This window comes from Rattus norvegicus, chromosome 2, assembly GCF_021556685.1.
Source record: "Rattus norvegicus strain SHRSP/BbbUtx chromosome 2, alternate assembly SHRSP_T2T, whole genome shotgun sequence".
In the NCBI taxonomy this organism is placed as follows: Eukaryota; Metazoa; Chordata; class Mammalia; order Rodentia; family Muridae; genus Rattus; species Rattus norvegicus.
Genome location: NC_141535.1, coordinates 7,544,917 through 7,570,575, shown reverse-complemented (window position 1 = coordinate 7,570,575; position 25,659 = coordinate 7,544,917). Strand labels below are relative to the sequence as shown.

The 25,659-nt window shown below is 40.5% G+C and overlaps 1 protein-coding gene and 1 long non-coding RNA gene across 11 annotated transcripts in view; one reads left to right on the top strand and one right to left on the bottom strand.

Moving 5' to 3' along the window:
* Fam81b (family with sequence similarity 81, member B) overlaps positions 1–25,659 on the top strand; it is a 120,791-nt gene that overhangs the window by 45,160 nt on the left and 49,972 nt on the right. For all 9 annotated transcript variants that reach the window (XR_015661827.1, XR_015661826.1, NM_001433106.1 and 6 more), the window contains 2 exon segments: positions 8,339–8,468; positions 11,717–11,823. Coding sequence is in view for 7 of the 9 variants with exons in the window: in NM_001433106.1 (NP_001420035.1) it covers positions 8,339–8,468; positions 11,717–11,823 (237 nt within the window). In the remaining 2 variants the exon portion in view is untranslated.
* On the bottom strand, positions 17,375–23,354 carry LOC147995951 (uncharacterized). 2 transcript variants are annotated; one of them, XR_015673449.1, is made up of 4 exons: positions 22,870–23,354; positions 21,872–21,972; positions 20,572–21,155; positions 17,375–19,513 (listed from the first exon to the last, which is right to left on the bottom strand). It is a non-coding gene; the product is annotated as an uncharacterized LOC147995951 (long non-coding RNA). The 2 variants fall into 2 exon arrangements; XR_015673446.1 differs by lacking the exon at positions 22,870–23,354 and having other exon boundaries at positions 21,872–22,753.

The window sequence follows — 25,659 nt, the reverse complement described above, 5'->3', positions numbered from 1 at the left end:
TGCTCCATCTGTTTCAATTTTATGGAATAGTTTGGATAATATTGGTATGAGGTCTTCTATGAAGATTTGATAGAATTCTGCACTAAATCCATCTGGACCTGGGCTCTTTTTGGTTGGGAGACCTTTAATGACTGCTTCTATTTCCTTAGGAGTTATGGGGTTGTTTAACTGGTTTATCTGTTCCTGATTTAACTTCGGTACCTGGGATCTGTCTAGGAAATTGTCCATTTCCTGCAGATTTTCAAGTTTTGTTGAATATAGGCTTTTATAGTAAGGTCTGATGATTTTTTGAATTTCCTCTGAATCTGTAGTTATGTCTCCCTTTTCATTTCTGATTTTGTTAATTTGGACACACTCTCTGTGTCCTCTCATTATTCTGGCTAAGGGTTTATCTATCGTGTTGATTTTCTCAAAGAACCAACTTTTGGTTCTGTTGATTCTTTCTATGGTCCTTTTTGTTTCTACTTGGTTGATTTCAGCTCTGAGTTTGATTATTTCCTGCCTTCTACTCCTCCTGAGTGTATTTGCTTCTTTTTGTTCTAGAGCTTTTAGGTGTGCTGTCAAGCTGCTGACATATGCTCTTTCCTGTTTCTTTCTGCAGGCACTCAGCGCTATGAGTTTTCCTCTTAGCACAGCTTTCATTGTGTCTCATAAGTTTGGGTCTGTTGTACCTTCATTTTCATTAAATTCTAAAAAGTTTTTAATTTCTTTCTTTATTTCTTCCTTGACCAGGTTATCATTGAGTAGAGCACTGTTCAATTTCCACGTGTATGTGGGCATTCTTCCCTTATTGTTATTGAAGACCAGTTTTAGGCCGTGGTGATCTGTTAGCATGCATGGGATTATTTCTATCTTTACCTGTTGAGGCCCGTTTTTTGACCAATTATATGGTCAATTTTGGAGAAAGTACCATGAGGAGCTGAGAAGAAGGTATATCCTTTTGCTTTACGATAGAATGTTCTATAAATATCCGTTAAGTCCATTTGGCTCATGACTTCTCTTAGTCTGTCTACGTCTCTGTTTAATTTCTGTTTCCATGATCTGTCCATTGATGAGAGTGGGGTGTTGAAATCTCCTACTATTATTGTGTGAGGTGCAATGTGTGTTTTGAGCTTTAGTAAGGTTTCTTTTATGTATGTAGGTGCCCTTGTATTTGGGGCATAGATATTTAGGATTGAGAGTTCATCTTGGTGGATTTTTCCTTTGATGAATATGAAGTGTCCTTCCTTATCTTTTTTGATGACTTTTAGTTGAAAATTGATTTTATTTGATATTAGAATGGGTACTCCAGCTTGCTTCTTCCGACCATTTGCTTGGAAAGTTTTTTCCAGCCTTTCACTCTGAGGTAGTGTCTGTCTTTGTCTCGGAGGTGTGTTTCCTGTAGGCAGCAGAATGTAGGGTCCTCGTTGCATATCCAGTTTGTTAATCTATGTCTTTTTATTGGGGAGTTGAGGCCATTGATGTTGAGAGATATTAAGGAATAGTGATTATTGCTTCCTGTTATATTCATATTTGGATGTGAGGTTATGTTTGTGTGCTTTTCTTCTCTTTGTTTTGTTGCCAAGACGGTTAGTTTCATGCTTCTTCTAGGGTGTAGCTTGCCTCCTTATGTTGGGCTTTACCATTTATTATCCTTTGTAGTGCTGGATTTGTAGAAAGATATTGTGTAAATTTGGTTTTGTCATGGAATATCTTGGTTTCTCCATCTATGTTAATTGAGAGTTTTGCAGGATACAGTAACGTGGGCTGGCATTTGTCTTCTCTTAGGGTCTGTATGACATCTGTCCAGGATCTTCTGGCCTTCATAGTTTCTGGCGAAAAGTCTGGTGTGATTCTGATAGGTCTGCCTTTATATGTTACTTGACCTTTTTCCCTTACTGCTTTTAATATTCTTTCTTTATTTTGTGCGTTTGGTGTTTTGACTATTATGTGACGGGAGGAGTTTCTTTTCTGGTCCAATCTATTTGGAGTTCTGTAGACTTCTTGTATGCCTATGGGTATCTCTTTTTTTAGGTTAGGGAAGTTTTCTTCTATGATTTTGTTGAAGATATGTACTGGTCCTTTGAGCTGGGAGTCTTCACTCTCTTCTATACCTATTATCCTTAGGTTTGATCTTCTCATTGTGTCCTGGATTTCCTGTATGTTTTGAACCAGTAGCTTTTTCCACTTTACATTATCTTTGACAGTTGAGTCGATGATTTCTATGGAATCTTCTGCTCCTGAGATTCTCTCTTCCATCTCTTGTATTCTGTTGGTGAAGCTTCTATCTACAGCTCCTTGTCTCTTCTTTTGGTTTTCTATATCCAGGGTTGTTTCCATGTATTCTTTCTTGATTGCTTCTATTTCCATTTTTAATTCCTTCAACTGTTTGATTGTGTTTTCCTGGAATTCTTTCAGGGATTTTTGTGTCTCCTCTCTATGGACTTCTACTTGTTTGTTTATGTTTTCCTGGAATTCTTTCAGGCATTTTTGCGATTCCTCTCTGTAGGCTTCTACTTGTTCTCTAAGGGAGTTCTTCACGTCTTTCTTGAAGTCCTCCAGCATCATGATCAAATATGATTTTGAAACTAGATCTTGCTTTTCTGGTGTGTTTGGATATTCCATGTTTGTTTTGATGGGAGAATTGGGCTCCGATGGTTCCATATAGTCTTGGTTTCTGTTGCTTGGGTTCCTGCGCTTTCCTCTCGCCATCAGATTATCTCTAGTGTTACTTTGTTCTGCTATTTCTGACAGTGGCTAGACTGCCCTATAAGCCTGTGTGTCAGGAGTGCTGTAGACCTGTTTTCCTGTTTTCTTTCAGCCTGTTATGGGGACAGAGTGTTCTGCTTTCGGGCGTGTAGTTCTTCCTCTCTACAGGTCTTCAGCTGTTCCTTTGGGCCTGTGTCTTGAGTTCACCAGGTAGGTCACTTGCAGCAGAAAAGTTGGTCTTACCTGTGGTCCCGAGGCTCAAGTTTGTTCGCGGGGTGCTGCCCACGAGCTCTCTGCGGCAGCAGCAATCAGGAAGATCTGCGCCGCCGTTTCCGGGAGCTTCAGTGCACCAGGGTTCCAGATGGCGTTTGGTGTTTTCCTCTGGCGTCCGAGATGTGTGTGCAGAGTGCAGTCTCTTCTTGTTTCCAAGGCGTGTCTGCCTCTCTGAAGGTTTAGCTCTCCCTCCCCCAGGATTTGGGTGCAGAGAACTGTTTATCTGGTCTGTTTCCTTCAGGTTCCGGTGGTGTCTCAGGCACAGGGGTCCTGCCTCTCCTGGGCCCTCCCCCACGGGAACCCAGGGGCCTTATACAGTTTCCTCTTGGGCCAGAGATATGGGCATGGTTGGGCAATGTTGGTGGTCTCTTCCGCTCTGCAGCCTCAGGAGTGCCCACCTGACCAGGCGGTGGGGTCTCTCTCTTACGGGGTCTGGGAGCAGAGAGCTGCTGCGGGCCAGGATCCGCGGGTGTGGGACTCCTGGTAAACACAGGAGGTGCCCGGTCCTAGAGGAATTCTGCCTCTGTGTGTCCCAAGTTCACGCAAAATCAAATTTTAACTATGAAAATGTACTTAAGTTACATGAATGTAGAATGTACCTGAGGAGAATGCAGTGCTACCTACCAGTTTTGATAGAAGAAAGTCTTAGCCACGTCACTTTCCCACAGATGAGAAGGAAACAGGCTCCATCAGAAGAAGGTGTGCTTTTGCCCTTCTCGACAAAATAAAAATGAAAGAAAAATACGATCATAAGTCGTTCTTATGTATGTGAGAGCAGACAGCCTCCTTTAAAAACTTAAGTATCTGTGTATGCTGCATGTTCGAGCTCTCCTATTAAAATAAGAAAAACAAAATCTGACTAACCAAGAAATAAAGGAAGGATGGGATAGCAGCATCATAATGTATAATGAAAATGCAATAACTAAAAATTCCAGTTATAGAACACAATTCAAGTACCATACATTTTGACATTTTAGAAGAGCAAATCATTTATAGAAATGCTGAAGGAGCAGATATGTAAATCTATTTTATCTTCCCTGCTTGCTTGGGGACGTATGGCAACAGATGATGTCTAAAGTTGAGATGGCAAGTGTAAAAAGCCAGCAATTCCAGTCTACTGTGGCTTTTGAAGTACCTTATTTTAGAAATAAATATCTCCTGTAGTAAAGAAGTACACAGCCAGCCTGTGGGCTCTAGATCTGCAGACTCTATGTCTACAAAGTCAGCCGGCCTCAGACAACATGTTTTATAATGGGCTTCAGTTAGTAAAATTATCCTGGGAAATGGTGGGCACAAAGAACAGCCCCAGGGAATCAAAAGCACTGCTCTCAGAAGCCTCTGGTCAACCTTGGATTTCAAAATATGTGTGGTTAGACTTTGTTCTGAAGGATGTCAGGAGTTGCTGTCAGATTGGTATATAAAGTTGCCAAGCCCATGTCCATGCTCTCAGAGTGCCAAGCAGTGTCTAGATAATACACACTCACCACGACCTCCTGTCCTTAAATAGCTTCCATAAGTAATAATATTGGGAGAGCTGCTTAGAATCCTGGAGGTTGAGCAGGCAGCATTTCAGAAGACATATGCACACATTTGCAAAAATGTCTAGCATCTCCTAGTAGTATGGATTAAAAATTATGTATCTGTTACAATGCATCAGTTTAACATCATTGGCCACTGAATTACTTCTTTTTCAGTGTAGAAAATCAAAACTCATAAGTGTTAAGAAATTCATTCCAGATCACAAACCTAAGAAGTAGTAGACATAAGGCTCAAAGCCTGGTCTATTTGACACCAGCGTCTTAGTCAGCAGCCTGCATTGTGCACTCCAGCTATCCCAAAGTATGGGAAGTAAGGTAAGGGTGGCAGAAGAGGACAGGAAGTAGTGAAAGCAGCAGCAACTCCTGCATAGTCTAGTGGGTTGTATGGATTCACATGAGAACATTCTAACAAATCAAAAACAGAGGTGGCATTCCAACAATTATATATTCTATACCAACTCTGGACAACAGTTTTTGAACATGACATGAGTGCATAGCATATTGTTCTTGTTCTTGATCATTACTGACTCCTAATTTTCTCCCCTATAGCCTCTTGTCTCCCAACCATAGCCTTTCTTCACAGAATGCTCTGCAAGATTACTATCTTAATTCACTTTTGGTTCCAAAAGGATTTTTTTTTCATCTTTTTCTCTTCTTATTTTTTAATGGACATTTTATTTATTTACATTCAAATGTGATCACCTTTCACTGTTACCCCTCCACAAACGCTGTACCCTATGCCCCCTCCCCCTGCTAATATGAGGGTGCTCCCCAACCCCCACACACATTCCCACCTCACTATTCTGGCATTCTCCTACACTGGGGAATAGAGCCTTCACAAGACCAAGGGCCTCTCCTCCAACTGATGCCAGATAAGGTCATCTGCTACATAAGCAGCTGGAGCCATGGGTCCCTCCATGTATACTCTTGGGTTAGTGGTTTACTCCCTGGAAGCTCTGAGGAGTCTGGTTGGTTGATAATGTTTTTCCTATGAGGTAGCAAACCCCTTCAGCTCCTCCAGTCCTTTCCCTAACTTCTCCATTGAGGTCCTCATACTCAGTTAATGGTTGGTTGCTAGCATCTGCATCCATGAATTGTCAGGCTCTGGCAGTTCCTCTCAGGAGACAGCCACATCAGGCTCCTGTCAGCAAGCAATTCTTAGCATCCATAATATTGTTTGGGTTTGGTGTCTGTATATGAGATGGATCCCCAGGTGGGGCAGTCTCAGGATGGCCTTTCCTTCAGTCTCTGCTCCACACTTTCTCTCTGTATTTCCTATAGACAGAAGCAATTCTGGATTAAAAATTTGGAGATAAGTAGGTAGTCCTATCGCCCAACCAGGGGCCTTACCTAACCTTTGGATATGGTCTCCACAGGTTGTCCCTGGCCTTTGTTGAACATTTCAGCTAATCTAATCCCTGTTGAGTTCTGGGAGCCTCTTGCTTTCTGGCATCTGGGACTGTCAATTGGCTACTCCCAGTTTCCCATCCATAATTTATACATAACTGTTCAATTTTCTAAGCCTCTATATATCATCCCAGTCTCCTCCCATACCTAATACTGCTCCCCCTCTCACCCTCCCCATCCTCTGTCTCTATCAAGTCCCTCTCAACCTCTACCTCCTGTGACTATTTTGTTCCCCCTTCTGAGAAGGACTGAAGCATCCACACTTTGGTTTTCCTTCTTCTTTAGCTTCATGTGCTCTGTAACTTGTGTCATCTCTATTCCTAGAGTTTTTCCTAATATCCACTTAACATTGAGTACATACCACGTGTGTTCTTTTTTGACTGGGTTACCTCACTCAGGATGATATTTTCTAGTTGCATCCATTTTCCTGTAAATTTCATGGTCACTGTTTTCTAACGGCTGAGTAGTACTCCATTGTGTAAGTATACCACATTTTCTGTATGCATTTCTCTCTTGAGGGATATCTGGGTTCTTTCCAGCTTCTGGCTGTTATGAATAAGGCTGCTATGTGGATCATGTGTTCTTGTTATATGTTGGAGCATCTTTTGCCCAGGAGTGGTATAGCTAGGTCCTCAGGTAGTACTATGTCCAATTTTCTGAGAAACCTCCAGACTGATTTCCACAGTGGTTGGACCAGCTTGCAATCCCACCAGCAATGGTGGAGTGTTCCTCTTTCTCCACATCTTCACAGGTATCTGATATCACCTGAGTTTTTGATCTTAGCCATTCTGACTGGTGTGAGGTGGAATCTCAGATATTTTGATTTGCATTTCTCTGTTGACTAAGGATATTGAACATTTCTTTAGGTGCATCTTGGCCATACAATATTCCTCTGTTGAAAATTCTTTGTTTACCATGGTACCCCCATTTTAATAGGGTTATTTGGTTCTCTGGAGTCTAACTTCTTGAGTTCTTTGTATATATTAAATACTAACCTTTTATCAGATATAGGATTGGTAAAGATCTTTTCCCTATTGCTTCCTGTTTTGTCCTATTGACAGTGCCCTTTGCCTTACAGAAGCTTTGCAATTTTATGAAGTCACATTTATGAGTTCTTGATCTTAGAGCATAAGCCATTGGTGTTCTGTCAAGGAAATTTTCCCCTCTGCCCAAGTGATCAAGGCTCTTCCCCCACTTTCTCTTCTATTAGGTTCAGTGTATCTGGTTTTATGTGGAGGTCCTTGATTCACTTGAACTTGAGCTTTGTACAAGGAGTTAAGAATGGATTGATTTTCATTCTTTTACATGGTGATCTCCAGTTGAACCAGGACTACTTGTTGAAAATGCTGTCTTTTTTCCACTGGAGGGTTTTAACTCCTTTGTCAAAGAACAAGTGACCATAAGTGTGTGGGTTCATTTCTGGGTCTTCAATTCTATTCCATTGATCTACATGCCTGTGTCTCTACCAATACCGTGCAGCTTTCATCATGATTGCTCTGTAATACAGCTTGAGTTCAGGGATGGAGATTTCCCCTAGACGTTCTTTTATTTTTGAGAATAGTTTTCGCTATCCTGGGTTTTTTATTATTCCAAATTAATTTGTAAATTGGTGTTTCTAATTCTATGAAGAATTGAGTTGAACTTTTGATGGGGATTGCATTGAATCTGTAGATTGCTTTAATCATAATGGCCATTTTTACTCTATTAATCTACCCAATCCATGAGCAATGAAGACTTTCCATCTTCAGAGATCTTCTTCAATTTCTTTCTTCAGAGAGTTTTCACTTCACAGATTTTTCACTTGCTTAGTTAGAGTCACACCTAACTACCTAACCCAAGGTAACTGAATGTATTACCCAAACATCAAAATCTATAAAAATCACCCAACTTAACCAAGCATTGTACATTTCAGGACAGAGGAAGCAAGGCATGTGTATATCTCTGTGAGTTCAGGGCTAGCCTGGTTTACATAGGGAATTCAGGCCAGCCAGAGGTATTCAATAACACCTTGATTGTGTATGAGTGTGTGTGTGTGTGTGTGTGTGTGTGTGTGTGTGGGTGTGTGTGTGTGTGAGAGAGAGAGAGAGAGAGAGAGAGAGGAAGAAGGAGGAGGAGGAGAAGGAGGAGAAAAAGAAGAGAAAGAAGAAAGGAATGGTGGAAGGAAGGAAGGAAGGAAGAGAGGGAGGGAGGGGAAGGAGGGAGGGAGAGAGGGAGGGAGGGAAAGGACAATTTTGTAATGAAATGCAGTTTCCTTCCACTCAACGTGGTGTTCCCACAGTACCTCAGTATCTCTTCATGCTCCTTCTCTTATCTACTAACATGTTATTCAAAACCCTGGAGAAATTTGGTGTTAAGTGAATCCCTAAATCCTACTGTAGATTTTACAGTTAGTGAGCCTGCTAATATCACACAGATTTCTATCATGATCCTAGGTGTGATTCAAGCATTGTGAAGCTTTCGGGAGACATGCAGTTCATCAGGCACGAGTGCCGACAGACTGAGAAATCAGTTCAAGAACTCGCTTCTGCTATAGAAACCATTTCCAAGAACTTGGATGTAAAGGTAACTGGAAAGAGACAGGATGTGTATGGCATTATAAGCAGCAGTAATGTGATAGATCTTCAAAGGCCTACATCGAAAAGAGAATCCTTTACCTTGAAAGATTAACATGAATCTTATTCATATACATTATTAGTTCATTCAGTTGAACCAACAAACATTTAATGAGTGCCTCTTGTGTCCCAGCGTAGGCTTCCAATGTAATCATGGGCTGCTTCCATCACTGCTGATTTTTGCTCACTCTCTGGCTCCCTTTAACACTGAGGAGTTCAGGATGGCACATAATAGCAGTTCTCATGAGAGCTGTTATTACTAAAGGTCCAACATTCATGTCACTGATGATATTACATATCTATTTAAACCCTGTGGTGGGTTAGATTTTTTATGAAAAGCATAAACAACCTTAGACTCGGATTTTAGACATTGCTTCTTTAATGGGCATGCCTAGTACCTGGGCCATTGGACTCATCCTTTTGGGCCAGTGATACTGAGCTACCTGCAAGGTAATCACTACTTGACTAGATTTGTTCATGTCCTGTCAGTGGGTGACACATTCATTCTCGTTTCTTAGGAAAACTGATTGCAGAATGGGTTCTCTCATTGATACTTGTTATTAGTCCAGAGACTTTGAGAGGCAAATATAATGGAGGAATCAGATAAGCAAAAGATTCACTAAGGGAACATCTGTGCGGAATAGTGGAGAGAGAGCTGGATGAGACAGGGAAGTAGAAATCTGACTCCTGTGACAGACAGGGAAGAAAGGACTCTGTGGGATGTCATGAAGAACATGTCATCAAGTTCCATGAATGAAAAGTACCCATGTGAGGAGCAGCACTCATTGTGCTGGCACCAAAGATTTGGGAAAGATACTCAGGGTACACACAACACTACTTACTGTTTTTAAGCCCAGCGGTTGAGCCTTTGGGCCAAGTATGCCTCTCATAGTAACTATCAGAGGCATGCGAGACAGTAGAATTCAAAACATTTCTGTATTCAAATGGCTGGACTTCGGTTTTTTCATATGAACTCTGTTATATTCATTTCCACTTAGCACAGTACAGACACATAGCTTGTGCTTTTGTTCTTGCATTTGGAGCAGATTGAAATTCCCTTCAGATCACAGTGATTTCTTGCTTATTCACTGATGCTGGGAAAGAATTAGCCCGTGCTAGTTGTTTGTGAGCATCATGGGCTGGTACATACATCTATTAAGTATCATTGTGTGAGGGTTAGTGCATGACTTAAGCTATAGTAGTATTGCTTTTATGAACTGGTATGCTCTTGTTTTGAGGACATGGATGTTAAGAATTCAAATGTCATCTTGGCAAATTTTCCCCTTGATGAATAAATATGTCCTGTTCTTCCCTATCTCTTTTGATTAGTTTTGGTTTGAAGTCAATTTTATTATATATTAAGAAAGCTATACTGGCTTGCTTGGGTCCATTTGCTTGGAATATCTTTTTCCATCACTTTACCCTGAGATAATGTCTGTCCTTAATGCTGAGGTGTGTTTCTTATATGCAGCAGAAGGATGGGTCCTGTTTTATATTCATTGTGTTAGTCTGTGTCTTTTTACTGGGGAATTAAGACCACTGATTGTAAGAGATCTCTGTGAATAATGATTGTTGATTTCTGCTTTTTATTGGTGGTGGTGGTAGTGGTGGTGTGTTTATGCTTACCTTCCTTTAGTTTGGTTGATCTGAGATTATTTTCTGAATTTTTGTGGGTATAGCTAACCTCCTTGGTTTGAACTTGTTCTTATAGCACATTCTGTAGGACCAGATTTGTAGATATATATTGTTTAAATTTGACTTTACTATAGAATATCTTATTTTCTCCGTTTATGGTGATTAAAAATTTTGCTGCGTATAGTAATCTGGGCTCCTGTCTGTAGTCTCTTAGAGTCTGCAACACATTTGTCGACACGTTTCTAGATTTTAAAGTCTCCATTAAGAAGTCAGATGTAATCCTAATAGGTTTGCCTTTATGTATTACTTGATCATTTATAGCTTTTAATATTCTTCCTTTGTTCTGTATGTTTAGTGTTTTTATAATTATGTGGCAAGGAGACTTTCTTTTCTAGTCTATTGTATTTGTTGTTTGTGTGTTTCTTGTACCTTTATAGGCACATTCTTTAGGTTAGGAAAATTTTCTTCTGTGATTTTGTTGAAAATATTGCCTAGGCCTTTGAAATTCTTCTCCTTCCTCTATTCCTATTATTTGTAGCATTGATCTTTTCATGGTTTCTAAGGTTTCCTGGACGTTTTATGTAAGGATTATTTTAGATTTAATATTTTCTTTGATGGATGTATCCATTTCTTCTTTAGTATCTTCAATGACTGAGATTCTCTCTTCTCTCTCTTGTACTATGTTGGTGAAACTTGCCTCTATTTCCCGTTCAAATTCATAAAAGTTTCCATTTCCTAGATTCCCCCAGTTTCTGTTTTCTTTATTGCTTTTATGTCCATTTTCAGGACAGTTTTATTTGTTTCCTTCAGTTGTTTTGTTTTTCCTTACTCCTTTTTTAAAGAGAGATTTATTCATTTCTTCCAATTGGTTGTTGTACTTTTTCAGATTTCTACAATTATTCATGAGGACATTAGGGATATCTGTCATCTTCATAAAGTTGGTTTTAGGATCATTTTCTTGTGCTTCAGCTGTTAGCATATCCAAGGATAGCTGGACTTTGCTATTGCTCTGACTGTTATTATGTTGATTTTTTGTTTGTTTGTTTTTGTTTTTTTTTATGCTGGTGTCTAGGCATCTGGGTTTGAAGTGCTTATAGGTCTAGGTGTTGATTTCTGGGTTTGTCTTGGTTGTGTGACAGTTTTATTCCTTGGTTTCTGTATCCTCTCTCTAGGTTTCCAGAGAGTGCATTTATTGGCTCAGTGTTGTCTGTTTTACTTGTCTGCTAGGCTGGTATGTTGACAGGAATGGTGGTGAGAGCTGTAGGGATACTTGCTGGTGTTGGAGGCTAAAGGAAGAGGAGGCAATGAGGAGATGTACAGGAGGCATAGGCAGGAGGTTGGAGGAAAGCTGCCCCTTGTGTTCTCTTCCAGTGTTAGGAACAGCCATAAAAATTGTGTCTGGGATAACAGAGGGATAAGGAAGTCTGAGAGCAGCCTGCCTGGTCTTCTGGCAGTTGAATCATTTGCTAATGCAGATGTGCTCTAGGCTTCTTAGAAAGGAAGTCTTAGTGCAAAAATGGTGGAGGCTTTGCTCTCACACACAAACATCTTTACTTCCATTAGGTAATGCAGCTCTTAGGAAAGATAGAGGCCTCTACCTCTGAACATACGTCAAATTTAAAGACAGTCCAAGGTGATTATCAGCATGAAATGAACCTCTTGGATTTCAAGTAAGTAAATAGATGATTTTTAATTTTGTTAAGTGAATGTCAAAAAGTTTCTTATAACAAAAACACTGGCAATAAGTAAAACCTATTCCAGAAATTTGAGCCTGAACAAGAAATTAAGTAGTAAATCAGTCCAGGGGACATTCCACACTGAGATCATTTACACAATGTTCATATGAATAAATATGAATACTAATTTGAACATAAATTGTATTATTTCAATCTAAAATGTTAAGTTCTTAGGTTTGTTTATGGAAGCATGTTTGCGTCCTATGTGGTGCTGTATTCACTGCTCTCCCTTACCCCTTCTGAAACCGGGCTTTACCTTTCCAAACTGAATTTTCCCCTACTGAAGAAGAAAGTAATAAAGAGGATTGAACAAATGTTTAGATGACCGCCACTATTCTCAAGGTTCCCTTTCTTGTTTAAATAACCACTGTGTCCCAGAAATACAGCATGAAGAAACTAGGATACTATGATCTTAGCATTCCTTGTATCTTGCTCTTTTCCTGTCTGTCCCACAGCACCTAGGTAAAACAACGCTTTGTCCATTCTCCACATCTCTTCTGAATTCTTACTGGCCACAAGAGACACCATAATATTTGTACCTCAAAGTCACTAAGCTCACAAGACACAGTCTGACATAGTGTGAAATGGAAAATATAGGTACACCAAAAGGTGACAAATAAGTTATTGCTAAATTTTGAAGACAAGGATTTCTCAACTAAAGGGAACACATCAATTTCTTTATATTTAGGACAACATTTTCAGATTATGATAGTCCTCTCCAATGAGATCCCTCAGTAAACAGCTATGTGATTTATTTAATTCCCTTACTTTTGGATTAAGACAAAAATGTTCCAAGGGAAAGTGAAAATGCAAACATTCTAAGATACAACTTAAACTGTAAGCTTTTAGCAGCTACCATGGAAGTTAACATAAAGACCCCTAAAAAGCTAAAATAGAGCTATCATATGACCCTGGTATACCACTCTTGAGAGTATACATCTGAAGTGTACTCAGTCAGGATACCCCAGAGACACATGCACATCAGTGATGTCATTGTTTTTTTTTTTTTCACAACAAAAAATACAATGAGATTAGATGTCCACCAATACATGGAAGGGTAAAAAAATGTAGGACATACTCAGTAGAATTTCCTTCAGTCATAAAGAAAAGGTGAAATCATGAAATTTATGGGGAAGTGGAATTGAAAATGATTATGTTAAGTGAAATAAGACACTCTCAGAAAGACAAATATTTCATGTTTTCTGTTATTTGTGGAATCTAGGGGTGGAGAGGTGGTTCAGCCATCAAAGTCTGGGCTTACAGCCAAAATGGGTGGAACCTAAGTGTGTGTGTGTGTGTGTGTGTGTGTGTGTGTGTGTGTGTGTGTGTGTTAAGTTCAGATCAGAAAGTAGTAATGGAGCAATGATAGGAAATAAAAAATGTCCACATGGAGACAGGGATAATGGAATCCCTGTGATATAAAGACAGAAGACTATGGGGAGGAAGGGAAGAAGGAGACCATAAAGAGAAGAGAGAAGAAGAGTAAAAGACAGGTATAAATAAGAAAACCATGCCTTTAATCCCCACACTGGAGGAAAGCAGGGGTGGTGGGACAGAGGCAGATGGATCTCTTGAGTGTGAGGGCAACTTGGTTTATAGAGCCAGTTTCAGGTTGACCAGGGCTGCAAAGACAAACCCTGTCTTGAAACAAAACAAAAAGAACAAAACATAATGATATTTAAGCACAAAAATGCCATAGCAAAGCTTATTATGTTGCATGCTATCTTTAAATTTTAATTAGCATAAGAATAATCTCTAGGTCAAAGAGAATATTTTTAAAAAGAATTTTATTATAAGAAACTTGCAGCCCATGCTAGTTACTACCTAAATATTTCTTATGGCTGCTGCTGCTTAGGAGATAGTTATTTATAAGAAAAGAGAAGAGAAGAGAAGAGAAGAGAAGAGAAGAGAAGAGAAGAGAAGAGAAGAGAAGAGAAGAGAAGAGGAGAAAGAAAAGAAGTCATTAGGTCAGGGGTGTGAAAGCATAAAATCTAGTCTTATTGCCTAGCTTTGAAAAGGTTATCATGGTAGAACAGTATCCAAGACAGGAAGGACCCTATGACATCCATCTTTGCACACTTAGCATGCTACACATTCAAACACAAATAGAAGCTGATGCCTGAATGGGTGAGCTTTGAGAATTTATGTATGTAACTTATCTAGATACAAACAGGTGGAAAGAAAGCATAGGTAAGTGAAAAACTAAAGAGACATAAAGCAAAAGTCAAACTGTAACTGTTCAATAACATAGACAGAAATAAAAATAAAAATGTAGTAGTTGTTTATAAATACCTACCAATCCTGAAGATCTCAAGATTTGCAGTGCAGCCAGGCCTGCATCTCAAGTCTTATCATTACTCAAAAACCAGGGCATTTTTGAATTATTGTAAGTGACCTGCCCAAATCACACAAATGCTTAACTGGAAAGCTCAGGTAATTATGATCCATACATACTCTAAGACATTCATGCATTTTTGTTTATTTGGTCCAGTGCTGGAGATCAAACCCAGGGCCTTATACATGTTAGAGGGATATTCTATTCATATATCCCTACTCCTTAACATAAATTAATTTAGGAGAATTAATAGGAATGAAGTTAGGAGAAAATATATTAGTTAGAATTAATTTCTCATTCTTGACATGAAGCTCAAAACTGACTCGATCCCCCCAAAATAGCACATCATACACCTAAAAACAATCATTATAAAATATGAAATTATCTCTTGTATTTATAAGTTCATGACAATGAACTTTTTGTCATGTCTTTTTTCTTCTCTTTTCTTCTTTTTATTTTTTTTACATTCAATTTATTAAAGACACATTCTTAAGTTTTACAAATCTTTAAATCTTCTAAAACTGTTCATTGAATAATTAGGGCATGGAATTGCACCGGGGTCATGAGAGGCCTAGTAACACTGATTTAGGATAGAGCTGTTTGTTTAAGTATACCAACCAAGGTATTTGCACCATTAGCTCTCACCACAACTCAGTGCCAGCCTCTGCTGTGCCTTCAGTTTTCAATTAAGTCTTCCTAGAATTTCCCTGGGTGTGAAATTTAGCCTTCTTTCATCTATATAAAAATTAGACAAAACTGAAATGAATAGCCTGTATTGTCCTACTGAGGACTCTGACCATAACTGAAAAGTCTGACTTTTGTCTTTAAAAAAATTTTTTAAGTGCTATTTAACTACCAACCTATTGCCTGTCTGCCTGTTGGCATCTATCTGACTTAGTTAGGGTTTTATTGTTGTGAACAGACACCAAGACCAAGGCAACTCTTATAAAGGCCAATATTTATTTGGGGCTGGCTTATAGGTTGAAAGTTTCAGTCCATTATCATCAAAATGGGAGCATAGCAGTATCTAGACAGGCATGGTACAGGAAGAGCTGAGAGTTCTACATCTTCATCTGAAGGCTGCAAGGAGAAGACTGGCTTCCAGGCAACTCTAAAAAGGGAAATAAAGCCCATGCCTACAGTGACACACTTACTCCAACAAGGTCAGACCTACTAATAGTGTCACTTTCTAATCCAAGCATATACAAACCACCACTCTATCTAACTATCTATCTATCTATCTATCTATCTATCTATCTATCTATCTATCATCTATCTATCTACCTACCTATCTAGCTAGCTACCTAACATCTACCTACCCACCTATCTACTCCTGATTGAACTATTTCTACATCCAGTAGATTTGATGATCTGTTAAATAAAACTGTAAATATCATAAAATAAATTAATATTACAACTTTTAACTATTATTATTATTTTAACTACAGAATTAGGGTGAATTATGCCCATGATCTTAGAGAAAATTCTAAGCAAAGATTTTCACAAACTTATTTTACTTTTTCTTTGAAGAAAAATGCTTTTTTAAATGTGCTTCTGTTTTAATATATTATCAGCAGATTGAGTCTGATTTCCAATGATAAAGGAAAGTCATTGTCTGATTGAAGGCTGACATTGTAATAAAAGGGTCACAACAGTAATTGTTTCTGGTTTTATTTTAATCTCAGAAATTCAATTAGCAATGCACCCTTCCAAAAGATGTTACTTGAGTATAGTTAGTGTTTTCTTGTTCAGAGAGACATGCATAGATATGCGATAAGGGAACAAATGCTTGTATTCACTACAAGCAAAGGTGAACCTAAAGTCTCACTTCACAGTTGGAAGACTATAGATTACCTGGGACTTACTGTCTCTATAAACTATAGCAATTTATACTTCCCCCAGACATGGAGAAAAAGAAAATGAAAGTCAAAGCATCTTAGGTTTCTAAACATCTTAGGTTTGACAAGTTTTTTCCTGCTCATTTGTATTTCACCTTTTAATTTATAATCCTTATTACTAAAAAGAACTTACAAATAAGAAAAAGTATAGCACACCAAAATTAACCAGACCTTAAGTCTATACATCTCAGTGGACTCCAGCACAGTTAGAATAGGCGAGTGGAAGGGAAGCTGTAGGACCGAGCATTAACTTTTGCACTCTTAGTGTTGAATGGATTTTACACACTCATCCACTACCAGAACCAAAATTTCCACAACAGCATCTAGAAGTTAGATGCTCCTTGACAGAACTACTGGAGCAATTAGCTTTATACACTTTTATAGCTTGTGACTGCTACATGCAGTCTATTCTTCCTCACCCCTGTATATATATGTTCTTGCCTTCTTTCTTTATATTGTGCTGTATCCATATATACATTTGTTTACATGTACACATATATTATTGGCTAAATTCTGCACATAGGAGAGTACATGCAGTTTCTTTTGAGATTGTATAACTTTGCTTAATAATATACATTCCAAGTCCATCAATCTTCCTGCAAAAATTTTAACTTCATTTTTTAGAGCACCAATCTCTGAGTATAGCACAATATAATTAAGGTTGTTTTATTGGTACTGTACTGGGCTTTCATGTAGCCTCTTAAATGTCCTTTATCTCAGTCCATTCCTCAATTCTGTCCCCCTTCTCACCAGATCCTCCCACTCTTGACCTTCTCCCATTCTCCTTCAAGGCTCTACTCCACCCATAAAATCTATTCTACTTCCCCCTCCAAAAGAGATCCATGTGTCTGGCCTAGCCCTCTCCTCTATGCTTATTTTCCCTGGATTTATGAACTGTAGGTTGGTTATCATTTATTTAATAGTGAATTTCCAGATATAAGTGAATATATGCCATACTTACCTTTCTGGGTTTGATATATCTCACTTAGTGTGATTTTTTTTCTCTAGTTCAACCCATTTGCCTGCACATTTCATGTTTTTTTAAAAACATTTAAGTAATATTCCATGTGCAAATGGACCACATTTTTGTTATCCATTCTTCTGTTGAGGAGCATGTAGATTATTTCCAACTGCTAGCTCTTAGGAAGCAAACAGCACAAACATGATTGAGTAAGTGTCATTGTGAAAGGGTTCCTGCAGGTGTCATGGCAGGGGGGTTCAGCCTGATTTGGCCTGGATTAAACTTTGGGAGTCAGGTGACAGATGGTTTATTGCCAGTTCATTTAAACACAGTACAATTTGGAAAATAGTTTCCTGGTGTAATGTAATTCCCAGTGCACAAGACATAATTACATCAAAACTCTAAGTACTTTGCTGAAAGTGCTGATCAACCGAAGGGGTTTCTAATTCCCCTTATCATAAAATGGTGTTTTATTTTGTCAAAGACTTTTTCAGCATCTAATAAAATGATCGTGTGATTTTTTTCACTCACTTCGTTTATATGATGGATTATATTTATTGATTTCTGTATATTGAACCCTCCCTGCATCTCTGGGATGAAGTTTACTTGATCATGGTGGGTCATCTTTTTGAAATGTTCTTAGACATGGTTTGCAAGTATTTTATTGAATATATTTTCATTTATGTTCATGAAGAAAATTGGTCTGTAAATTTTTTCTTTTATTTGTTGAGTCTTTCTTTGACACCACAAAGTATCACAGGGTAACTTGTTAAGAGTCATCTAGTATAGGCTAAGGTTAGCAGGGGGTCTTCCTGGAGGTGGCCCACCATTTTTGCATGTTCTGTAATGGTGAGCTCAATGGCAAGGTTACAAAGGATGGCAAGGTTCTGAGAATTAATCTCAGAATTGCTTCTTACAGCTGACAGCTGATATGCCTTTCCTGTCGTTATTAAATTAATATAATAATCCATGAGTATTAGCCCACCCTATTGATCAAATTTCCTGCAGATCAACATAAGGATGAACTACCATGAATTACTGCTATTTAGATGATTTTATAGAATTCATGATTTGATTCAAATATCTTTAGGAAGAAAGTTTTTAGAGATGGCTGTTGTGCTAGAAAGATGTGATAAACTTAGAATCAAAAATAGAATGTGCCCACTCCTCATATAGAAAGTAAAGGCTGTATAATAAGAAATACAATGAACTTTCATAATTACACTAAAAATAGAAATAGACTTGGGACTGAAAGACCCCCGCAGCGGAGAGACCCTCACTCAAGTCTTGGGATGACGTGAACCCCCAAGAACTCACACAAGACCATCCTTGCTGTAATCATATGAGGTTTATCAATAGGAACCAGTGCACTGAGGTTGAGACTCATATCCCATGCAGGGGCAGTGGAGTTCCCCACTTCTTCTAGTGGCTAGGTCTAATTTCAGTATATTCATAATATTGATTTTTTTTTGTCCTCCTAAAGCATGGTATTGCTGGCATAGCATCAGAATCTGTACAGCACTTATTCTTTCTCTAACAAAAGTTACTAGCTTATTAAGGATACATGGCCCGAGCGTAAGAAGCAGAAGTAAAATCAAAAGTGGCCCTACTAATGAGGAGTTTAAAGTAGTCAGCCATGGAGATCTATTAAACCATCTCTCAAACCATCCTTGTTATGCTTCTCTGTCTTTCTGTCTTTTGTCTAACCATTTTTTAAGTTTACTCATGGAGTCTTTAATTACTCCTGAATGGTCTACATAGAAGCAACATTTTTCTTTTAGTGTAGCACACAGACCTCTATCTTTAAGGAATATCAGGTCAACTCTCTTTTGTGTCTTACTAAGTCTTTAGCATCAGGATTCCAATCTGGACACTATCTGAACCTACACACAAAGGTCATGACTGCCTTTTAGAACTTCTAAACGTATACAGGTTGTGATCCCTCAGGCACAGTCCCAAGAAGTGTTAGGAGTACTAACATATGCAATGTTACATCATTTGCAATAGAAATCAAGCCTATCCCCACACCTATCCCAATGGAACCCCGGGCAAACATGAAATTCTTGTTTCTAAAGCACACTCCTCAAATGAGCATTATAGCAACCTCCCAGTCATGTCTCTGATGTATCTGCTTATCTGATGTGCAAGTCTAGGGAGTTTTTTGAAGATCTGAGTGTCCCTCTAGGTCCCAGCTCTCAGCCCCAACAGCTAGTATGTGGCTGGTGAGGGCTGAGACTTGACGGCTGTCAGGGTCATCAGCAGCACCAGGTACGGTCCTTTTCAGCGAGGCTTGAGTGTCTGGGCTCGGTGTTGTCGCATGTAGCTGAGTCTCTGACCTGGAACTGATGAGATGTCTCAGGGGTCCCCGGGGCATAGGCTGCTGTCAGCTATGACCAGACTTCTTTCTGTATCACCTGTAGGTCTTTTAGCCTGGTATACAAATCATTATTACTATGACATGTTGGTTCAGTAACATCATCTAATACAGTCACAGGAGCTGAGGCCCCATATAAGATCTCAAAGTAGGTAAGGCTGAATCTGGAAGGGGTATTTCTTGCTCTGAAGAGAGCAAGAAGGAAGGAGTACCACCCAGTCTGCGCCAGTCTCCATGGTCAATTTGGTCAGGGTCTCTTTTAGAGTTTTATTTATTTACTCTACCTGTCCTGAACTTTGAGGTCTATAGATACAATGTAATTTCCAATAGACCTCTTGGTCACACCCTGGCTTATCTTGGCAACGAAAGTAGGGCCGTTGTCTGACCAGATTACCTTGAGCACTCCAGACTGGGGGAAGATTTCTTCCAGTATCTTCTTGATGACTATGGAGGCCATCTTTTGCTTGGTGGAGAAAGCTTCTATCTATTCCTGAAAAGGTATCTACAAGCACTAGGAGATACTTGTAACCATATTTTCTTGGTTTTATCTCAGTGAAGTTCACTTCGACTTTCTACTAAACTCTCTAGGTCTCTTTGCCCTGTTTGTTTGCTAAGCATTCACTTACTGACATACATACTTTTTTACTGCCTCTCTGGCTAAAATCTTAAAGTCTATTACATATATCTTAACTACTTGGACAGGCTTCTTATCTCCTAAATTAGTCCATTTGTGTATTTGGCAAAGTGAATCTTGTTTGTTCTCTAGAGAATATAGTTTTCCCTCATGTGCCATTGTCTTTTTTTCTTTTAAGCAATTTGGGTATTCTTTTTTTTTTTTTTTTTTTTCCCGGAGCTGGGGACCGAACCCAGGGCCTTGCGCTTCCTAGGCAAGCGCTCTACCACTGAGCTAAATCCCCAACCCCCACAATTTGGGTATTTTTAAGTGAGGTCATTCCTTAGTCTGATCCCAGTTCCCAGTGGCTGTCTCTTGTAGGCCTGCAACCAGAATAGGCTCCTGCATAGCCATTTCTCGAGCCACTTAATCTACTTTGTTATTGCCCCATGCCACTGAATCTCTTCCCTCCTGATGTCTTGGGCAATGAATAATACTCACAGTTGCTGGCTTCATCAGGGCATCCAAGAGATGGCAAGGCATCTGCAGTGCTGATGTGCTGGGTGGGTAGAGGTTCAGACATCCCAGATGACATTGAATTGCCCATCATGGCAGCACCCACTTATCTCTGACCTTCATGAAGAAAACTGTTCCCATCTGTAGACAAGGTAGCCTTGGCTTTCAGCAGGGGTCGATCAGCCAGTTGCAGAGGTCTTCCCTCCACCCACTGACTTCTGCCAGTGCTTGACACTCGTGCTGTGGTAGCTCCAGGTCAGGATTGGGCAGCAAGGTGACCATATTGCCCCCAACCGGTGGAGAATCTAGTCCATGTCAGCTGACCAGTGGTTCCATCCTCTGGGACATTTTATTCAAAGGCAAAACATCAGCCACTCTACCACAGTTTGAAGTCCTGGATTGGGTGATAACTGTTAGTGCCCGGCTGGCAGGAGCGGTGTGTTCCAGGCAGAATGGCACTAAGCCACACATCTTCCAGCATCAGGTACTGGTGCACTGAGACAGGTCTTAAGTTCCACATACACAGTCTGCAGATATGCATACACATGGCCTCATCCAGCCATTTCAGCCTGCACAAACCATTTTGGAGAACAAATTTCTCATGAGCAAGGGATAGGGGCAGTCAGGGATGACCATGAACTAGTGGGTTACCCAGCCCACGCCAAGGTCCACTGTTCTTCGGGTAGTCCATAAGTATTGTTTGTTGCTGGTAGCCCCCTGTATTCAAGGTCTTTTGTTGGACACTAGCCTATTTAGGCGTAGGAGCACAGAGTGTTGGGCCCCCTTATTCACAAAACAATTGGGCGGGCTTCCCTTCTATCTTTGTGCATAGCCAGCACTCTAGGACCGAGAGACTTGCCTCAGGGGCCACTGAAGAGGCCCCTCTTGTTCTTCCTGGGGCAGTCCCTGACCCAGTGTCCTTTTTCTTTGCATTAGGAACACTGATCTTTAGCAAGAAATTCTCTTCAGTTGGCAGGTACTGTCTTCCTAGGTTCCCTAACTACTGTGTCCAGTATATGTTCCTCTCTTGTCTTTTATCTCTCTTTAGCTCTCTAGCTTCCCCTTCTTTTTACCTTCTTTTCTCTTTCTCTTCCTCAGTCTCTCTGTTCAACCTTACTTTCTCTGCGACTTACACTAACTCTCTCAGCAACTTAGCTTAACCCTTCAAGTTTCTGCAGCTTTTTTTTTCATATATTTTCCTTATTTTAGCCAAATTGGTGGGGCATTTTTTTAGCCCCTCAGAGTCCCACCATTGGAGTCTGACAGTAGACCTGGCATTCCCTACCTTCAGGCGTATTGAAGTCAACAGGCAGAAGTGAGGGCCTTCCATCCGTGTCTGGAACATTTTTTCTGGCCTCTAGTAGGATTCTGTATTTCCTGTAACAGCTATTAACAAGTATCTCAAGTGGGATGGTGAGAAAACAAGAAGAGAGTCCAGAAAATAGAGGTCCGCAGAAAAGGACAAAAGCATTCAGTCACACAGAAAGACAATCAAAAGATTAACAGACAAAAAGCAGAAGTGTGCACAAAAACAAAAAACAAGCGGCTGCCTCGAGATCACCACAAAACTGAACTGATTTAGAAGGGAGCTTCCGTGAGCTCACCAACGACAGATGAAGGAGACGGATTCCACATCACTCTTCCTTCTCAACCACAGACAGATGAAGGGGAGTGGATTTCACTTCACTCCTCCTTCCCAAGGGGACACCAAAGACAGATGAAGGAGAGCAGATCAAAAATAATGGTTAAGTCAAAGGTGCCCTCTGGAGGCCAGCCAACATCAAACGCCAGCCACTCCAAGGAGCAAAAAGTCTGCCACGGTACAAATTGTGTGCTCTAGCAGTCCAGTGGTCTAAAGTCAAACTCAGAGGAGTCCCATCGTCAAAGTACAAGTAACACAAAACAAAGACCTAAGACACACAGACAAAGACCACTCTAGAAATACAGATGGCCGGGAGGACGGGTCTCTTCTCCAATCCAGGAGAATCACCGAATCCTCACCAGCACCCAGATGGGAATCTCCCAGGAGTCCCTGAGGTTCCTCCAGACCTCCTGGGACATCTCTCAGGGCAGCACAATCAGTGAGCCCCTGGCACGTCTACTGCTCACACTCTCATCTCTCCTGAGACATAAGCCTCCCTTCTCAGCCTGAGATGGGAGCGACTGCAAAACCAGAACTCCAGAACTCTCGAACAAATACAGACTCAGAGTAGCAAATACAGACCCAGAGTTTAGCTGGCACAAAACAAAAGGACACAGACAAAGACACAGATGCTATCTCACCTCCAAGTGGGTCTTCAGAGACGAGGGTGGTCGCCGATCCTGGACGAGCCCCCAAATGAAAGACCCCCAGAGCGGGGAGACTCTCACTCAAGTCTTGGGATGACGCAAACCCCCAAGAACTCACACAAAACCATCCTTGCTGTAATCACATGAGGTTTATCAATAGGAACCAGTGCACTGGGGTCGAGACTCATATCCCACGCAGGGGCATGGAGTTCAAAGACCAGTAGCTAAGACGGGCAATTTAAAGGAAGAAAGCGCAACCCAAGGGGGTAGGGAGAGAGTCATTGGAAAATGTCTAGAATACTAGTGAAAAATCACAAGGAGGAGCTTCCTGTCTCTCAAGATTGTTTAACTTTATGGTCCGCTAGTTCTGGGAGAAGCTGCTTCCTGCTTCTCAAGATTGTTCTCTAAGATTCTAATCTAACTTCATGATCAGCTAGTTCCTGTTGAACTGTCCAATGTAATTACCTATTTTATAGCCCTAGGAGAGGCTTCCTGGAACATACAATTCTGGGGCCTAACCTGTTCTGCTCTAAACTTTGTGTCTGGGGGGGGGACGGACAACTTTAAAACTTTTACCTTTCAGGACAAATCTGTATTCAATGAAAAACATTTAGGTCCAATGACAAAGTCATAGGTGTGCACTATGATAAGGCAAAGCCATGTAAAAACTTGCTTTGAACTTTGAGCTTACAGTATGAAATACTGCTTTGAAAAGAATATCAACATCTCTCTATAACTCCCATTTTATGTAACATTTTAACTCTGAGGTAATTTTCTAAAGAACTTTTTGTCTAAAAAGGTATAAAATGTCCAGAGAAAGGAAATAAAATTGTTGGTTGGGTAGTTTGGCTTTGGGGCTCTTCTACATCTATCCATCCAAATGTATATGTCCGGTTGTTTGTATGTATATATTTAGGAATATGGGTATGTATGTAAGCATGCATGAGTAGTCATGGAGTTGATTGAGATAGACATTAGGGCCCAGCAGTGTGGGTGCATGAATGTATATGTGCCTGTGCATATTTGTTGTATAAAGAATCTTAATTCTTTTCCTTTACTTCCTCTCTGGTTCACAAAGAGTTAACCAATCTAGCCAGAGAGGCTTCTGGCTGCCTGGACTGAGAAGGGAGTGATAGCAATACATTTTTTACTTAGTTTTCTGCTGCTAGGCAACAGATGTTAGTCACCCAAGCCAGTGGTTTTTAACCACAAAATAAGCAAGAAAGTTTTTAGAACTTTTTGTTTTTTTAAGAAATTATCAGCAAGCATACAGTATAGTTATAGAGAGCTGAAAGGCCAGAAACCATCAGTCTTTTAAAGCTACCACTACATCCAATTCTTTTTTTTTTTCATCTTTATTAACTTGGGTATTTCTTATTTACATTTCAATTGTTATTCCCTTTCCAGGTTTCCAGGCCAACATCCCCCTAACCCTTTCCCCTCCCCTTATCTATGGGTGTTCCCCTCCCCATCCTCCTCCCATTACTGCCCTTCCCCCAACAATCAAGTTCACTGGGGGTTCAGTCTTGGCAGGACCAAGGACTTCCCCTTCCACTGGTGCTCCTACTAGGCTATTCATTGCTACCTATGAAGTTGGAGCCCAGGGTCAGTCCATGTATAGTCTTTGAGTCCCTGGAAGCTCTGGTTGGTTGGCATTGTTGTTCATACCGGGTCTCAAGCTCCTTCAAGCTCTTTCAGTCCTTTCTCTGATTCCTTCAACGGGAGTCCCATTCTCAGTTCAGTGGTTTGTTGCTGGCATTCGCCTGTGCATTTGCCATATTCTGGCTGTGTCTCTCAGGAGAGATCTACATCTGGTACCTGTCAGCCTGCACTTCTTGGCTTTATCCATCTTATCTAGTTTGGTGGCTGTACATCCAATTCTAAATCCTGCTTCAAATCACTGCAGGCCAGGATGGCTCCTGGCAGTAACTATGGCCTAATAGAATGAGGCAATGTATTTTGTGTTTCTATCATGTGGAATTATTTGAGGATTATTGTTATTATTGTCTGATAGGATTCTGTGCTAAACCATTTGGCCCTGGGCCAGATTGGGAGATCTTTAAAGACTGCTTCTAAATCCCATGGGGGTTGGGGGGAAGAGCTAGACCCTCAGGAGTGTTGACAATCCTGAGAACTCAGAGGAGACAAGTACTTTCTACCCACATTCCAGACCCAAGAGGAAACTGCCTAGTGCCATCTGTGCCCTCTAGGCACAGGGACCTAGGAGCAGTCAAGGGCAGGACCCTTCAGGTTTCTGCGCTGAGAGCTGAAAGACAAATGCCAGGAGTGCCTACACACCTGAAAGCAGAGGTAAGACCAACTTTTCTGCTCCAAGTGACCCACCTGGAGGGCTCAGAACATGCAAAGGCAGAAGTCCTCTGGGACAGGACACTTCTGGTTTCTGGCTGTGTCCAGAACTGAACTGAACTAGACCCACAGCTCCCTGCACCCAAATTCCATGGGGAGAGAGCTGAACTTCCAGAAGTATGGACAATCCTGAGAGCTCAGGGGAGACCACCACTTCTGCTCATATTCCTGACCCAAGAGTAACCTGCATAATGGCCTCTGGATATAGGAATATAGAGGAGGTCAGCAGCAGGAACCTTCTGCCTGAACATGGAACTGAACTGAATTGGTCACACAGATCTCTGCACCCAAATACCGTGGGAGTGAGAGCTGGGCCCTCAGAAGTGAGGAGATTCCTGAGAACTCAGAGGAGACAATTACTTTCTGCCCACATTCCTGACCCAAGAAGAAATCACCTAGTACCATCTATGTCCTCTG